The sequence below is a fragment of the Dipodomys spectabilis genome, unplaced genomic scaffold, assembly GCF_019054845.1.
Source record: "Dipodomys spectabilis isolate Male_0828 unplaced genomic scaffold, ASM1905484v1 ptg000043l, whole genome shotgun sequence".
NCBI lineage: Eukaryota > Metazoa > Chordata > Mammalia > Rodentia > Heteromyidae > Dipodomys > Dipodomys spectabilis.
Window position 1 is genome coordinate 13253372 of NW_024870720.1, and position 19741 is coordinate 13273112.

At 36.5% G+C, this 19741-nt stretch overlaps 1 protein-coding gene across 1 annotated transcript in view; it reads right to left on the reverse strand.

Moving 5' to 3' along the window:
* Fryl (FRY like transcription coactivator) overlaps positions 1-13516 on the reverse strand; it is a 165922-nt gene extending 152406 nt beyond the window's left edge. The window contains exon 1 of the mRNA XM_042677986.1: positions 13239-13516. Coding sequence (XP_042533920.1) covers positions 13239-13458 — 220 coding nt within the window. The 5' untranslated portion in view covers positions 13459-13516. The remainder of the gene's footprint in view (positions 1-13238) is intronic.
* Between the last annotated feature and the right edge of the window lie 6225 nt (positions 13517-19741).

A 19741-nucleotide genomic window follows, 5' to 3' on the forward strand; every position in this document is an offset into this window, starting at 1 on the left:
AGCTCTTCTTCCAGTTCTCCACATGACCTTGGAAAAGTCACAGACTTCCTATACTTCAAAATTCTATGGTCAAAATAAACAAGTGCGTAGAACCAGAGTTTGTTTAATGCATTAGCTTGAATAATTATGACAAAAAAAAAGCACACAAACTCAGGTAATAAATAATTTTTTAAGTGTTTTGAGATCGTCAGAAAAAAAGTATCATGGAAATGACTAGAAAAACTAAAGAAAATTCATATTTCTGCCAAACTCACATTTTAGAAAGGGAATTGTGAGTAGGATAATAGCCAGTAGCATTAGTTTTACTGAGTTAACTGAACTCTGAAATAAAAGTAGATCATCGTAAGTGTTCTTTATCAGAAAATGTGCTACACATAAAAATTACTTCTATGTAATGAGTAGTTTACATTGTAATTTCAATGATAAGAATAGGGGGGGAAATCTTCTATTAAACAGCCTGATGCCTTAGCTGCTGTAGCCTCAAACATATATTTTATGCTGACAGAACTATGGAATAGTACTGGTGTCAGATTACCCTGCAGAAATTTATAGCTACTTCTCACCATCTTCATTTCCCCCATTTTTGCCCAATTATAAGAAACTTTGCAAGCAAGACACACGTTACCAGAAAATCGAGGCTAGCACATTTCAGTCAGAGAGAATTAAACTACTGACAGTCTACCTGCCCAAGGTGTGTGCATCAAGATTGTCTAACTACCTTAATGATGGTCACTCAAAAACATTCTTCATGGTATTTTTCAACAGCTTTGATTCGATTTGTCTGAGTCTTATGAGAAAGCATGCAAAGAATGGCAACAATCACTACACCTCAGCAGTCCCCCTACTGAGGAAGGTATACTCACAGCTGCTGCTCCAGGACTTTAACAAGGACTTTATGCTAATTTCAAAAAACACAGAATCCTGTAGGCTCAACATCGTGTCTCAATGGGCTGCAAGAGCGGTGAAGGCAGCCGAGGCGGTGGCGGTGGCGAGGCAGGGGCAGTGGCAGTGGCAGGGGCAGGGGCAGCGGCGGAGGCGGCGGCGGCGGAGGCAGCAGCAGCGGTTTTGTCGATCCGTCTTTCCACGCTGCTGTCCCCTCTCCTCTCACAGGCAGCAGAGGTTTGGCCCACAGTGCCTTGGCTCATTACCATGCAGTCTCACAGTGACGCACAAGTATAGGGGAAGCGCTCTGAATGCAGATGAACCATCCCGTTGAATTTAAAGCTCACAAGTTTATTACAAGTGCCCTGAAGGACACCCTTACCTTTCTTTATGCAGACCTGCACCTGGCCAAAATTATCCTCTCGGTTTATGTCCCTGTTATCAGTTTGGAGAAGCAGAGGCTCCCTTTGGCTGCTTTCAGTTCATCACTACTGCTAGTAAACAGAAGGGAGGAAGCGCTGCCCTTGGATGCTAACTATTCTCACTCACTGAGAGCCCTGGAAATAACAATGCAAAAGATCTGTAAATCTCTTCTTTTAATAGGTGATCCCCCCTCCCCCAACTAAAAAAAAAAACAGTGATGTTTCCCCACACCAGTCAGTTTCCTCTAGGGATCTGCTAGTACATTTTCTCTACCCCTCCCTGCGCCCAGAGTGAGCAGAGGCTCTCGGCATGCCTATAATGAACAAAGTCCAGTCTCCCTCACCACTGTAGATAATAATGCTGGCTAATGGAATGAGAGATGATGTCATGAGCACTGGCTGCGCCTCCATCCACCTCTGAAACTGACCAGCTCAGGACAGTTTTCTGCTGCATGCAACTTACTCAAAAGAGGTAACTCCATTATATTAATGGGACAGCTTTTAAAACATACGGTCTTCTATTCTTCCTATACCACCTAACTACCCTGAAATTCTTACAGTCGAAAAGTCAGCAAACAATGATAACTAACTTGTTCAAATACAGGACACTTTGTAAACTGTATTCCATAGAATAAAAATTTAAACTTAGATACTGTTAAAAAGCCTACAAGTTCTTCAAAACAGTAGAAACAATTCACAACTAAAATAACAGTTTATGTCAATAGCAAACTGAAAGTGTTTGGACCTCATAACAGTTCACTGTTACTTTTGCTAACACAACATCTTTCAATGTACTAGTGCCATATGCTAAGGGGAAAAGGCAAATCACATTCATTAAGAAATGTGCACCGGTAGTGGTATTCGTGGGCAGGTCATTTGAAGTTGTTGGTGTTTTTTCTGTGTGTTTTTATTTTTGGTAGCCCAAGAATGAGATATGCTCCCTCATAAACAGACCTAAAAGTCAATTCAAATGAGGGATTCAAGGGCTGACCAACATAGAACCTAATTCCACAGCACTGTTGTTTCATATAAGACATTATCTCAGCATCAGTTTAGAGCAGGGTTTTTCTTGGTCTAAGGAAATACAAATGCCTTCAGATGTTGACTGAATAAAGGGTATTCCCCTGTCTAAAGCCCTGCCTAGACCATCTCATTCTTTATGTTAACAATTTATTAACATGCAAAAGACTCCATGTTTTATAGAAATGATTTATTTTTCTGTCTAATGGAAAGTATTTCCCAAAGTGATTTGACAGCATAGTCCTCTTTTCATCAAATAACTGTTAACAGATTCAGGGAGTACCATGTTCTCGATCCAAACAAACAAGGCCATTAATGTCAACAGACAAGTGATTAGGATATATAGCCAGAGATATTTTGCTATGTTTTTTTCTATTTCTATTGAGCCAACCTTACTTAAGATTTAGAAGCTACTAATACCATTAGCTACAATGCCCCATAAAGACAACTGAGGCTCATTCCTAGTAAAACTGTATAAACTACAAAAGTGAACCTAACTATTTGCCACAAAGGTCTGATTATGGTAACTTTTGTGAAAGAAAGGGTTAAATTGATGATTTTTCTCACAGCTTTAATAATAATGGGTTTTCTTCTGTTTAAACTTGTCCCTGTAGATCTAAAAGAATAAATCAGAACTTGAAGTTTCTATTCTATCTAATCAGCCAATCACTAAATTACATATACCCTAGGCAAATTATTTCCTCTGGGAACCAAATATATAAATAGATTTCAGGGCTTATTTTAGAGTTCCATTTTGTATCAGAAGTTCACTGTAAACACAGGGCTGAGGAAAATGGAACTATTCTTTTGAATTCAGACTACTTCAACAGCTCATGTGGATAAGCATGGTTTTCTCTGAATTTTATCTAAAATAAAAACAATAAATCAAATTGTCACAAGCATCATAGCACTACTTACTTAATGCAATAAGTATTACCTTTCTAACTCTTCTCAAATTTTTATTATCCAAATCACAGGGAAAATTACATACACATCCAACAATTCTTTTAGAAGACCAAGCAAAATTCCCACTGTGTTCCAATTTCTTTCTCAATCCCTTACTATCAAATAATGATACTGCCATTATTCTTCCAATGAGTTCCCTGCCAATTAATCATAGAAACCAAGAAATAGGCTAAAACTTACTGTAAATTTATCAGAAAACCAAAGATGAAAGTTTTCCGCTTTATACTTTCTATGAAGTCAGAATTCTCCAAGTTGTATAAACATGTATATTTTGATAGCATCACCATGAAAAGATAGCTTCTGAAATTACTTTTGATAGCTTATCCTTGGCAAAGCAGAAAAATCTGACTTGGATATTTTCCTTCAACTATATTCCTCCTTGCATTTTGGGTAACAATACATTAAAGAATGCTTTGTTTTTCAGAAAAATCACAATTTCTGATCATTAGTTGGTCTGGAGCTCCTCCTGACCTAGACAGGGTACCATGGCCAACAGTGGAGATGACGATGACAACCGTGGCAGCCCTACTGTAGGTTAGAGAGCAGGCTTCCTTCCCTCTTCTTGTAGTCTGTTCCCATTAGCTCTATGCCTTTTAAAATTGTAAAAATTCATGGACTTAACCACTTTGTTTTACATTTTTCAGTGGAAAGTAGACAAAGGTACACTTCCTTACATCAAAACAAGGTACACTAGGAAAAAAAATCTCAGTGAATCTAATACAATATTGGTATTTAGATAGAGTCTGAACAAGATGTCCCTGATAAATAATGAAATTTGGGTTCATCTGGAAAGATATAATTCATTAGAATTTAATACTCCAAATACTCTAAAGTAAAATTCAATTCATAACTCATTCTTAGGAAAAGAACAGAAATGGATGGATTATTCCTCATATTAGAATCTCAAGAAATAATGGTATCCCAAACTATCAGACATAGAAAAATAAAATGAAATTTGGTAAGCTTAGCCTTGGCTAAATCTAGAGAACAAAGGGATGTGGGGCCTAGAGACAAGGACAGAGAGGGAAAAGATATAGGCATACAAGCAATTCCTCAAAGCTCTCAGAACTTCTTCTCTATTCATGAGGGGAAACATAATGAATTATTTTCAAGTATGTGCTACTCAATAATAACAACAAATTAGTACACTCCATCAACTGAGGGAAAATAAAAGAGACTGTACATCAAATACAGGATTATGAAAGACAAACAAATAAAAACCTACAGTGTTAAGGGAAAAACCAGTCCTAAGAATTCTTAGTAAAAAGGTTTCAGGTCATGTCCAAAATTAACTGCTTATATTAGAAGGATTAGTCAAATATTTAATCATAGTTCTAAGTGGCTTTCCATAGAGTCCAGCAATGTAACAACATATTCAAATTAGCAACACAAAGCCTGTAAAAGTCATTTTAACTCAGCACTATCATTTCAGGAGTGGAAACCTATGGAACAGCAATTATATTTCTTTTGTATGCCATAAGGTACAATTACCATCAAGGTCCTGACACAGGTATTTATTAATAGCCAAACTTGTTCCTAGCTTTTGGTTTTAGTTCTTTTTTTATCATTCACACACATTTTTAAAAAAATTGCTTCCTCTGCTATAAATGAAAAAAAATAGAGCCTGTAATCATGCTTTCTTCCTTACCGTCACAGCCATGCCAATTTGTTATCAGTTGGCACAACACTAAGATTATTACATGAGCAAAAGTCCACGTTTTCTGGCTATATTTAAAATGTATTCTTGAGCTCTTAAAAACTTCAGACAGTAACTTTTAATATATTAATAAAAATCTAGGGTGGGGATGAGAGGGAAAAACCGGAAGAGAGAGGGAAAGGGTGATATTGTCAAAAAAGAAACATCCTCTTCACCAGACTTATGCAATTGTAACCCCTCCACACATCACCTTTATAATAACAATTAAAAATTTAAATAAAAATAAAAATTTAGATTTTTAAGACTTCTATTCAAAAAGCTCTTAGTTACTAAGGTTATATTTTTATAACACACTATGTATACATAGATACATACATATGTGTAGATATATATGTACATATATAGCATGAAAGAAACTAGAATCATCAATACTAACATACCTTCACTGTCAATATATGTACACTAGATGTTTGGAATAGAAAAGGGTATCTATATCACAATTTGTCAATTGAACTAAGAGAGTACAAATAAACTTCTATGAACCACAGATAGAGTGAACACAGATTTACTGCCGAGAGCAGGACTGCGGTAAGCATGAAGTTGGCACTGCTGACATTCAGCACAACAAAGAACACACCATACTACCCGGTACTTGGGCAGACCTATGGCTACCTTACCCAGGAAGCACTGCTCACAAAGTAAAGGCCTTTTTCACCTACAGCCACACCTCTCTTTCTGTACTTGTCCTCAACTGTCAGTAGCATAGTAAATCTTCAATCAGTGAGAGGTCAGTTGGATATCACACTCTTGTTTCAAAACAAAGGGGTTAGTCAGGGTGTGATATGGTTGTAAGAACCATAAGGAAGAGTAGAAACCAGGAAACAAAGAGTCACCAAAAAACAGAGACAAAGAAACACACCTAGGAAGTAGAGTTAGAAAGATAAGGGACTGTCCACTGCCACCAAATAGACGAATCCAAAACAGAAAAATGACTATGGCTGGCTAACTTCCACCACAGCGTACTGTTTCAAAAGTAATTTGATAAAAGAGCCTAACTTCATAATTTTAGTATTCCTTAAAGCTTCACTCTAAACTAGTAAATCAGAGGCCATATTTTTTTTCAGAATCCATATTTGTAAGATTTCCCTAGAAGAGTTTTAATTAAGCACATGAGAACTTAGGGGAAAAAAAAAAAAAATCACATGAATAGAGATATATCTCTTGCTTATATCATTTCTAGTACATCTATATATACTTTAAAATACATAACAGGAAAATCCAGAAGCCTAAGAGAAATTTTTATCCTTCAAATAATTTTAGGATGTTTTAAGTATACATATATATGTATATATATGTGTATGTATGTGTATATATATATAAGAATTATCTATGACATACATACATAGACATGTATGACATAAAACCATACAAAGCTACAATAGGGTACTTGTGACAGAGATATAAAGCCTGCAAATTACAAATATTTACCATCTTGCCCTTTGTAGAAAAAGTTTGCTGGTCCTTCGTCTGGATGGTTTGTTCAGTTTGATGTCTTCTCCTTTTCTTTAGAAATTGATAAGAAGGTTGTTTTTGGTTTGATGAACCACTGCCCTCTAAGCAATGTGCTGGATGGTTATGAAAGAAAAATCAGTGGGCTAAATACAGCAACTGACAACAGCTCTTGTTAAGCAAAATCTTGCTCTATAAAGGACTAGAACCAAAGAACTGAATTTGACTGCTTATTTTACTGTGTATCACTAAGCTAAGCCTAAGGCTTAGCCACACAAACCAGACCAGCTGAGTGTTCAAAGAACCCACACTAACTGCTAAAAGAAACAATACTTTGATATTAAATGGCATAGCCAAAATAGTAGATTATGAGCTAAGAGTCCTAAAAGAGAGAAATGAACTGGGAGGAAAGGGTGACGGAAATCACCTCAAGGCTATTCACTCAAGAGACTTCTCCTCTGCACAATTCCAGTTTTGTAAGGTCACCAGGAGTTGGAAGCAGCGACTATCTATAGTTACCTCATCTCAAAGGCCACCATTAGTACTTGGGTGGGGCTAACCCTTGGCCTGTACAGCACATCCTGAATTCCCTTTATAGAGCACTTTATTTCTATGTAACCTGCCTAGCATATACATTTAACTACATCTTAATCTATTACTCTTCATTTAACCACATCGTTAGTTTCTTTAGTATATTTTTTTGTTTACTTTTAGTTTGTTGTTCAGGCTGGCTTGAATTTCTGACTTCAAGCAGTCTCCCGCTTCAGTCTCCTGAGTGCTGGGCATACCACTATATCCAGCTAATATGTTCTGCTGTCTTTTTGCTATTATGCCCATTTTTACACCATTATTGTCTCCTATGTTTTACGGATAATTATTTATATATCTTTCTCATTTCCTTTCACTTATCTTGCTTTGGATTTAATATTACCTTCCTTTTGCTTGTTAAGTAAGAAAGAAGCAGGGTGAGCCTTGAGAGAACCATCAGCCAGGAAGATAGAGTACTATACTATGTTTGAACCAGGTGCAGCCTCAATCTAGTTCTGGATCTGAACAAGACTTAACCTTCAGCTGATTAAATCTAGGCTGGTCCAAGAGGAACCTTGGTAGAAGCAGGAAAACTAAAGCATTAGGAGTGATTCTGGGAGCCATGGAACAGTGGCTGAAAATCACCTGATATGAGGAACTAAAATACAGTCATGCATAGGGATACATTCTGAGAAATACAATTTCCTTGTGCAAACCTCAGAGTCAATTTATACAAACCCAGACAGCTTATCATTTAGTGATATAATCTTTTGAGACCACTACCATATGTACAATCTGTTACTGACCATGACATCATGTGGTGTATGGCTGTTTTACAAGAGAAATGGGGGGCAGGGGGATTTGAACTCAAGCCCTCCCACTTGCTACACAGGCATTCTACTGTACCTCCAGTCCTTCTTGTTTCTATTATTTTCCAAATAAGAGTCTTACTTTCTGCCCAACTGGCTGGGACCACAAACCTATTTATGCTTCCTACTTATATAGCTGGAATAACAGCTTTTTTATTGAGATGGTATTGTCTCATAAATTTTCTACTCAAACTGACAAACCAAGGTCCTCCAGATCTCGGCCTTCAAGTAGCTAAGATCATGGTCATGAGCCACCATGCCTAGCCTGCATGGCTGTATTTTACCAGCCCGTGATAGTGATTCAGGATCAACACAGGGAAAGTGGGGAAGCCATCCCTGCTTAAAAGGGAAACAAATGCTTTCTTTCAGTTGGTTTCTTCCAGGTTCAATTGAAAGTCAAAGAAATAAAGGCCCTGACCCTAACTCTTAACCATAGTTAAATATCTCAATTTTTAAAAATATTCAGCCATGTAATCTGAGGAAATCATCTAAAAGGCCTTCTTATAAAGTGATTACAGTAGATAAAATAAACACTACCAGCATCTGAAGTGTCAGATTGTCTCCCAGTACTTTCTCAACACTCCCTTGTCATCTGGTCTTCAATGAAGACTTGGTTGTTCATTACCCATCCATTCATTCTCCTTCTCAAAAATTAAAAAATAACAATTGTTTAAGGGCATGCCATGATATTCCTCTATGCAATACCAGGAGCATCAAGCAAAACCATCTTAGACAATTTAACTCCTAATGTTCTGCAAAAACAAAACTGAAAAGATCAATTATATACAACTAAGAAGTCTGTGCATACCCTTTTCTTTGCTAGTCAAATATAAACAGCAGCTTTTAAAATAGAAGTTGAAAACATGTGCCATTCCATTTGGCTCACCCTTGATAAGCTGGCTATGCTGAAAAGCTCAGCATAGAACAATCGATACCAGTAGACCATTTGTTATAATTCGAATCTGCCAAGTCCCCCAAAAGGGGGAAGTGAGGATCTTGCTCCATAAAAAGGCTTGCTCTAAGCCATGCATTGCAATGACATATGGTTATAAAAAGAGCAAATACCGACTTTTCCAACAATGAAATGGCTATTAACACTTTATGATTTTAAAAAATTCAAGCAATTTGGTTAAGCCTACATGAGCTTCTAAAATTTTGGTAGAATAAAGCAGATACTCATATACTTCTTTCACTTTTAATATTTATATTATTTTATTTATAATTTTAATATTTTATTTCCTGTTCAATTTATCATTGTTTCCCCTCTTAGAATTCTATAAAACTCAATGTTATGGAAATGGAGCTGTAGCTCAACTGGTTGAATACCAGCTTGAGCAGAAGAGTTAAAAAATAGCACCCAGGTCCTGAGTTCAAGCCTCAGTAATGAGACAAAAACAAAACAAAACAAAAAACAGCGAGGCATGGTGGCACATGCTACCCAGGATATAGAGACAGGAGTATGGCACCAACATTTACCAATTAATATTATATGTTGTAGAACTACTAATAGTTATCAATAAAAATCAGAGGTTTGGGTTGTGGTTTTGTTTGGAAGGGATATTTGTGTCTGGGATGTTTGGGCAGGGCAGGGAGAGGGACAGAGCGAGGGTGGAATCCAGAGCCTCATGCATGCTAGATAAGTACTCTTACCAGTGATCTACACCTCCAGATCCAAACTGATCTGCATCAGTCTTTGATCATATAATCACGACTTGACATAAAAACTAAAAGAAAGGTATTTCAGCATTTCCTAAGCAAAATAAAGACTATATGACCTGTATCCCTTAACCCCCACTGCAATCATTTTTGACGCCTTCTTTATTCTAAGGATCTAAGTACAGCGAATAAATAACTACTTTAATAATACAAAATTCAAGAGATACAGTTTAACTTAGCTTCAAATGTAAAATTCCTGTTTAATCCACAGTCTCTAATACAGGGCCAAGGCCTTGTCTTTTGGGATGGTTGACTGATTATGTCCTTTGTCTTCCTTGTCTACATCTGGACCCAGGTACATTAGCTATGATTTCCAATTTTAGAACAAATCCAAGGGCAAAATCCTTACAATCTTGTATACTTCTCTGCCCTACATTTAATTCAAGCATGTATTTCATTTTTTAGGAATTCATCCTTATGGTATCTGACCAAAGCACCCAACTCTACTAACACTAAAACAATTCTTTTTCAATTTCATATTTTAACAAATTATGTAATAGGTAATTAAATTACATAATCACAATAATAAGTATAACTGGCATAAAAAAGTTTAAAAAGCAAGCAACTCAGGATGTTCACAACTCTTCCTACTGGGAGCATAAATGGTGACATGGGGGAATTGTACAATGAGCACTGTGCTTCAGGCATTCATTACTCCTGTACTGAAGGATAGGGGATCATGTTGTGCCCAGTGGACTGTTTGAGAATGGCTATAGTGCTGTTGTTGTTGTTGTTTGGCCAGTTGTGGGGCCTGAACTCTGGGCCTGGGCGCCATCCCTCAGCTCTTTAGCTCAAGGCTACCACTTGAGCCACAGCACCACTTCTGGCTCTTTCCACTTATGTGGTACTGAGGAATCGAACCAAGGGCCTCATGCATGCAAGGCAAGCACAATGAGCCACCTTCCCAGACTGTTGATGTTTTTAATATTACACTGCTTACCTGTTTAAAGTTTAAAACTGAAAGAAAAAAAAATACCAAGAGCAAAGAAAAAGTTCTACAAAGTGCTAGCACACTTTATCAACTCTGCACATAATTTGTCAAAGAAATCCTAAGTATTTATAAATAACTCTACAGCTAAAAGTAGTAGGGTGGTTTCTACATTTTCCAAGCTGGGCTTGTTCTCAGTTAATCCTCTACCAAAACTACAATTGTTCATCTATCTGACAATCTAGTCTAACATCCCTTAGAAACTTCAAAAATATTGAATTAACAGTTCAAGAAGTTGGAGAAAAATTGATTCAAGTATACAGCTATGAGATTACATACCAGTTTTGCTCTGGAAAAAAATAGCTCCTTATTTTTATTATCTATCTTAAATTTCTTCCTAGTTTAATTTCTCCTTCATTAAATGGGGGAAAAAATAAAAACCTACAACACCCCATAGGTAAACTGTCCCATGCATTTTTTTTTTCCTGGTTAACCACCTATATTATCTCCACCCCCCCAGCCACTGGAAAGCATAGGTAAAGAAAGTAAACTGCACTTCCTCTTTCTACTTTTCTCATGAATAATACTAAGGTAATAACAAATCCTGAGATTCAAAGCCCTCACACTTTAAAATACCTGCATAACTCCTTTCATTTTAAAAGTTGTTCCCTAAAGTTGTATTTTGACTCCAAAGAGTAAACCTGGTCAGGTCACCCCACTGAGAACTTGCCCTGCAGCCTAGGAATTCCAACAGAGATCAGATTTGTTAGTACTCCCTAATTATGTTTTGTTTTGTCCTTAATTAATGTAATTATGACAAATCTTGACTATTGAGACTCTGTTTACAAATTAACAAAAATCTACCTCAAATTTAATTTAATCCAAGAGTTTAAGGTACTCTTTTGGGCAGAGGTGGAGGAGGCAAGAACAGGCTGGGTATGGTAGCTCATGCCATTAATCCCAGCTACTTAGGAGGCAGACTGGAAGGATCATGGTTTGAGGCCAGCTTAGCCAAAAATTAAGCCATATCCCATTCTCAACAAGGAAAATGCCAGCATAAAAGAAGAATATGTGGGAAGGTCACCACTCAACTGGAAGCCCTATTCAAAAAAATATAAAGTAAAAAAAAAAAAAGGGCCAGAGGCATGATTCAAAGGGTAGAGGGACAAAAAAAGATCAAGCTTACAGAGAGAAAAAAAAGAAGATGTAAGAAAGCACATCATATTACATTTAAACATCAAGTCCAATCTTAGCTGAGGGACAGTGCCCAGGTTCAGAGTTCAAGCCACACAACCAACAACAACAAAAAAAAAAAAACAAAAAACAAGTTCAGCAAACATTTAGATAATAATCCAACTAATTTTTAAATTCTATCAACAAAAATGTATGTACACATTTAAAAAGATATGTATTCAAATGTTTTTTTCTTTCATGCGATTGTTTCTAACACATTTATAAGATTATTTCTTTGTTGCTTTGTATGTCCCACCTCCACGGTATAACCCCTGCTTTCACTGTATTTGATGTTGTTATAATTTGTGGAGGGGAAGGGAAAAAACAAATAGTTTAAATAGGGATACAGGTGGACCCACTGCAACAATGAGACATACAAGTCTTATGTTGAAAACGAACATTATAACTTTGGTGGGGGGGGGGAGATTGGGGGGGGAGTGGAGGAGGATGGGATTGGAAGGGGAAACAAAGGAGGAGGCTACAATGCTTGGTAAGAAGTGTACTCATTATCTTTCCCATGTAATTGTAACCCCTCTGTACAGTATTTTCACGATTAAGAAAAAGTGTTTTTTTTTTGTTTTGTTGGGGGGGGGGGGGGGTTGTGGGTCCTGGGGCTTGAACTCTGGGCTTGGGAGCTGTCCCTTAGCTCTTTAGCTCAAGGCAGGTGCTCTACCACTTGAGCCACAGCACCACTTCTGGTTTTCTGGTGGTTAATTGGAGATAAGAGTCTCATGAACTTTACTGCCCAAGGCTGGCTTTGAACTGTGATCCTCAGATCTCACCCTCCTGAGTAGCTAGGAGTACAGGCGTAAGCCACTGGCGCCCAGATCATTTAAAAGTGTTGTTAACCAGAAATTTTAAAACTTAAAATATTTATCTACCTGCTGGCCATTTGATCATTTAAAAACTGATTTTTGTGCCAAAAGCACTACGATACAAAATAATCACTGTATACTACAAGACTTTTTTTGGGGGGGGAAAGGGGGCACGTTAAGCAGTAGTAATAGAGATCAAACCCAAGGCCAAGCACATTAGAAAAGCACTCTACACTGCTTAGTTCTTAAAATACTTTTTAGTATTTCACTCCAATATTTTCACTCTAGATATTTGTTATCTTAAGAACAAAACAGTGAGACATTTTTTAAATTAAATATAAGTCATTTCTATAGTGATATATAAAATTTAGTATCTCATTTTTAACTTATATATGGTACAAATTTTAATAACATTTTTCAATAATCCTTCATCAAAATATTTTCCAGAGATTATCAAACCTGCCAATGTTATTAGTGGTTTTACATTGCTTTACAATATAAATACTTCTTCCCCTAAATTCAAAGCAAAATATTTAATATTAAAAATTTAGACCAAGTACAATAAGATTTTCATAATAAAGACCCATGTTCCCTGGATTTCATATTTTCACAAACAATTTTGCTTTCCCAAAGAAAGAAATGTGTTTCTTGAAAGAAATGTGTTTTCTTGAAAGAAATGTGTTTTTAGCTTACCTAATTGCTGATGTTGGTATCTGTCACAATTACTTCCATGCAAATTATTTCTGTCTTGATCACCTACTATCTTCTCAGATGAAAGCATACTAAGACACTGCACCTTAACTAATCTTGGGAAATTTTCCTGAATCCTGTCCCTAGATTCAGAAATCATGTCTCCAGAAAGAATGGGAGGAACGACTCTCTTTAAAAAATCCATTTGAAGCTTCTTTTCCATTACAAGTCCACAAGCACACAGAAAGGTGCCTACACCAACTTCCTTGATGGGAAGTTAAGGTACACTATTTGTGTCAAAGAGCAAAGAGACGTCATGTGAATTTAGGCGGTGCTACAGCCCCGCAGGTCAACCACCAGCTGTTTGGAAGCTGATTTTTAGGACCTATACTGTTTGTGCTGATAACAAACCAAAGAGCTTTCCACTGTAAAACTGCACTATGTGTAGACATATACTTGTACAATGGGTGGTAACAGCAATATTGAGACCATAAAGTACTCAGTATCTTTCTAGTTTAACATTTAAGACTTTGAAAACATTTGCTGTGATAATGTAAAGACAAATTTACTTTGGTCTGAGGTGTGCCTTTCAAATAAACTTACAGCTAAAGCATGAAACAGGAACTGGTATTCAAAAAACAATTCTTATCATTTTGAAAATCTACTAATAGACTTCAGAAGCAATTTCTATAGAATACGAAAAAAACTACATTATGACCATTCCAAATGTACTTTTAAACACAATACTTCTTCCTTACCGTGATCAATTTGATTATCAGTATTACTGACAAGAATTATGAGAAAATTGATTATTTAAAATAAATAGATTTCAGCAGTGATACTCACTAGACAATAGGTTGGAAATGAGCTATATGACTGGGGTAGGGAGGAGGACTGGGAGGGAAAAAACTGGGAGAAAATGAGGAAGGAGGTGACACTGTTCAAAAGAAATGTACTCAATATCTGACATTGGTAATTGTAATTCCTCTGTACATACAATAAAACAAAATTTTAATAGAACTAAGAGCATAAAATTGGAGAATTTGCAAAGCATGGTTGAGTATAACAGTAACCATCTATAATCCCAGCTAATTTGAGAGGATCTTGAGTTTAAGGACAGCTCATGTAATTATAAACAAAAAGAGAAAGGGCATAGCTCAAGTAGTTCAGACTTGCTGAATATGCACAAGGCTCTGGATTTAAACTCCAGGAATTAAGAAAAAAAATTTAAATAAGTACAGAAGCCAACATTATAATTTACTTTTCAAAATATTGTCACTAGATGTCTTAAAGTAGAAAAAATAGCTGATTCTACCCCCTTAATGTCATCCAAAAATGTAATAAAGTTTTTAATAGAATGCCTATAAAACACACTGAGAACTGAAGTTATTATCTAACTCTGACCCTTTCTTTGCCTGCCCTCTGCTGGGGGGCAAAGTGAGCAAGAAGGAAATGAAGAGACAAAGGGAACAGAAAAAGAGGAAGCATCCTGAGTAATCACATTTGTAACTTCAAGACACACATTTAAATAATTTCAAAAATCACCTAGTGAAACACATTTATAATCTCATTCTTCTAGCATACAGCATGAAGGAAATTATTTACATAATACAGGATCTCTATAACTATCTGGAAAATGGTTGTAAAAGAAAAGCCAAAGAAAGGTCTACTTCGAAATTACTTCGTTTTTTTATCTTTACTTTGCTACAGTCTTACTTATATAGCCAACTACTCCTTAGTTGGTTCATTTAAAAGATAGTATGTGAAGGTTCTTTATAGTAAAGTAGTAATAAAGTATTAAGTCTCAGAGAATATTTGAAGGTAAAATACAAATTCTGTCTATATAAAAAGGGGTAAAAAAAAAAAAAAAAACCCCAACAACAAGGAAGTCATATGAAAGACACATTTGCTTCTCTTTATGAATATGATCTCATGGTCATTATATCCTAGGTTTGTTGTTTGCCTCAGGCAGAGAGGCCTGAGTCTTATCTAGGGAGCTGGTCTGCTCTTATCTACCGAGCCCAGAGACAGAGTAGTGTGCTACACAAGCGAATTGTGGAAGGGAAGTTACCTTTATGTTCATCCACAATATACACAGCAAGCAGCTGTGTCACTGTCAACTCATTGTTTAAAACTGCATTTCTTTTGCAGAGAGGAAAGAGCTGAAGGATAAGGTAACCTAAGACAAGAGGGGCTCTAAACATTAGGGGCTCCAGAGGGAACACATAGTTTTTCTGATTTTTTTTTAATGCAACAAATATTTGCTGAGCAGATTGTTTAATGATCTGTGCGAGACACAAAGGCACTGAGATGTGTCTTCAAGCTTACAATAGTAAGTAAGGGAAATCAACTCTCAGAGCTACCACAGACCCTGAAGGGTTGGCCTAACTTTGTTGTCCCTGCACTGGAGTTCTGTTTCCTTTACCCTAGCCTATCCCACTTGCCCTCTTTACCAATGCTGATCCCTAATAAACACCTGTGGTTTCTTTAGTGAGAAAGTAGTTTTTGAATATTTGCATTAGCTTTGAGTAGTTGTACCAAAGAGTTACCATTTAACAATGCAGTTTAGGGATACAGTGCCTCCTATCTGTGTCACCCCTTTCAACATTCTCACCCACCCTCCCTACCCACCCCTTCCCTTTCTTGTCTTCATTTTTAGCTTACGTATTAATTTTTTGGGCCATTTAACAAAGTAGTCTATGTATGTAACGCATCTTGAAATAAGCAACTTAAAAGGCATATTCTTTTTCAGCATCAGCTTGCTGAGCTCCTACCCTGAGACAGTGCAAAGGAGAAGAGGCATGGCATTCCAATGAGTGTGCCCATTATTGGCCAGCCAAGTCTGAAGACAAAAGGCCATAGAACTCTGCTCACCTGCGTACTTAAATGATCACAACATAGGACTTGCTGTAGTTTGAATCTTGAATGTTCCCAAAGGCCCACATGTGTCACATATGAAAAGCTTGGCCTAAAGCTTGGCAAAATTGAGAGATGGTAACACCTTTGAGAGGTAGGGCCCAGTCCTGGTCACATAGGGGGACACTGTGGGTCCTGGCTCCCTCTTCTCTTTTTGTCCACTTCCTGGCCATAAGGTGAGTGGATCTGCTCCACTCCACACTGCACTTCCATTATCTTGTGCTGCCCCATCACAAGCCCAAAACAATAAGGCCAGTCATCCACAGCCTGGAACTTCAAAAATGCCAGACAGAATAAACTTTGACACTTAACTAATTAATTATCTCAGGCATTTCATAGTCTTAAAAACCTAATAATCAAGAAGCTTTTTCTAAAAGAAGCTAGAAGCTAAAACAGCATTTTAAGATCATTTTAGGCCTTCATCATTATTTAGCCTTTAGAATATTTATATAATCTTACCGTGTCACTTGAGTCTGTAATTTCTTGGTGGTAACTTGGATCATCTAATCCTGATTTTATGACTTGGGCAGTTTTCAGAATTAAGCATTTAGAAGCTAGTCATCCAAGATTCAAATAAATGGCTTCGGCTCTGAAGAAAAACAAAATTCAACATTTACCTATCAGGTATGTTTATAAGAATGCTTTTGTTTTGCATATCCCCCCTTCTGATTACATTCCAGAGTTGCCTATGCTGAAGACATCCTCTTCCAATAATGGCATATTACATTTTTTTCTGTGTTTACTACAGAAAATTTCAAACATGCAAGATTACTGAGAGTACTAACATGAATGCCCATTATTCCCAGTTTCAATAAGTCATCACAAACCACATTCCATTTCTATCTTCATAGACCTCTACTCTGAACTGTTCAAAAGAAAACCCGAGACCTACAAGTGTTTGTTGATAATTCAGTAAGTATATAAGCCAAACTTAACTGGCTATTAAGTCATCACAATTTCTTATAACATTCCTACCAATCAGTGCCCAAATACTGCCAAGTCTTCTGTCTTTTTTTTTTCGGGGGGGGGGGGGGGGGGAGTCAGGTATGGGGCTTGAACTCTGGGCGCTGTCCCTCAGCTCTTCAGCTCAAGGCTAGTGCTCTACCACTTGGGCCACAGCACCGCTTCCAGTTTTCTGGTGGTTTACTGGAGATAAGAGTCTCATGGACTTTCCTCCCGCCTGGCTTTGAACCACTATCCTCAGATCTCAGCCTCCTGAGTGGCTACGATTACAGGAAGGAGCCACCTGTGCCAGGCTCTTTTAAACCATTTGTTCTTATCCAAATATAAACAAAACCTCTAAATCTCTTTTAATCTATAATTTTTCCTTTCCAGGAGGTACTGAAGTTTGAATCCAGGCCTCTCTGCATGTTAGGCAAACATTCTTCCACTGAGCTACATCCCCAGTCACCTGCTCCCTGCATTTCTTTGTAAGCCCTTTACAAGCCAATGCTTGAACTCAGATAATACTTTATTCAATAACAAATTTAATACACTACTGTTTTATTTGTTAAAATATGGATTTACAAAACAGTTCCTATACCAAATTAGGCCTACTATTTATCCCACCTACAGATATTTGAGATGTCTGTTTTTCAGAGCCTACATATAATAACTTAGAGACCAAAGACTGAACTACTGTTTTGAATGTTTCTAAATATAAACCCAGTAGCCACAGGGAGCTGTCCACATTAAGGACTCTCATGTGATCGTGCACATTCTGTTTTACTAACATTAAAGGTATTGGCATTTTTTAATAATTGTATGTTAAAACTGATATTGAAATTCCTATCAGTCTCACTAGTTTCCTACTGTTTTTTTCCCTGTTTAATCAATTTAATATGCAACCCAAAGGAAAACGTTTATTCTCTGAAATGTTACCTTTGAACCTAAAAACTCTCAATTTGAAATCCCTTTGTTCAAGTTATAAAAATACAATGTTTCATTTACTCAAGAGCTATGTATTACGAAATCATAACTAAGACCAAATTTTCCAAGTTCTAAATCTAGTAAATATGAACACTAATTCATTCTCACTCGTTCATAATCTATCTCACTCAGACTTGCTGCAAATTTTTACCGCCCCATCAAATATCTGTTACCAATATGTCACCCACATTCTGCCATAATTCTTGATGATTTATTTGTACTAGGTTCAGCTTTTATCCCTCAAATAAGCTCATGCAAAAATTTTAAAAAAACATGTCTTATGAGACAGACACAATCATGCATTGTGCAATATTTAATGAGATGTAATTTTTTTTCAACCTTGTCTTCTGGGACAAATCAAAACTAATCACTCACTACTAGAGTACAATGTAGTTTTAGGAATATAGCAACAATTCCAACTAGGATTGCTTCGTACCACTATACTGAGGTCTTCATTATTTAATGGATGCAATAAGTTCCAACGTCACACTTTGATAGGTTCACTATTGTTGGAGCCACACTATCATAGAACTGTTTTCATTTTAAGAATTCCTGGTATTGATGCCCACAAGCTTTCAATACCTCTTCAGGAAACCAAATACACTTCCTATTCTCAACATTTCACTCTTCAAAAAATAAATTCACCTTTAAGCTAGCCTGGAAAATATTACTTCTGTGGCTTTCTTTTTATATGTTACTATCATTTTTAGCAGCATTGGAAATATAGAAAGGTTTTGTCTGTTTCCCACATGGGAAAGGGTGTTCCTGTTTCCTTGAATGTTTGTTTTTTTTTTAATCTTGTCTCCAAACATATTATTTGACATGGGATTATCGTCCTCTCACTTGACTTATTTGGAGAACATTTTATTTGTAGAGTACATTTTATTCCCATTTTTCAAATGCTACTTTTATGGTACTGACCTATAGGCAGAGAGGTTACCTATAGGCAGTTCTGTTGTAAATGACAAATGCTGTGGTTTCTGGTGTAAAAAGTAAATGGTCATAAAAACAATGTCACTTAGTATTTGGCATTAATAAGGAGAACATTATAAATAGCTAAATTACAAACAGAAGGCTTTTTAAAAGGCAAGACTTTTCTCCTGCATTAGGAGTACAGATCTAGAAGTTTCCATAGGCACCAAATAGAGAATAGCAGCCCAGACTTGACCCTTGAGGAACCTCAGATTAAACAGTCCCTCAGGAACAGCCTGCCTTACCCCACTCCAGAGAGTAAATAAAATGTATCAGATGACACATTAACCTCATTTCCTTTTTGAAAAGTTATTGAATAATTAAATGAATGCCAATATTTGCCTTAATTTTAGTAAGATATCTAATGTGGATGTGTCTAATATACATTAATATAAGAAATAATAATTTGAAGTAAATGGAGAAAAGCGAAGAGTAATAATGTTCATTACAACATTCTCAATATACAGCTATGTTTGGAATACTTTATAATTTGAAGAGGAGAAAAGAAAGCTACGTGTATGGCATATTTGGTCTCAATAACAAAAAAAGTTTGCCTATTATATAATTAACATGAAGTCTTTTTCATAAAGGAAGAATGCTCACTCAATATTTAGGCAAAGTTTTAGAAATGCTAACAATCCTATAAAATGAAAAAAGATAACCCCAGAGGATAAAAAGATTATAACGTA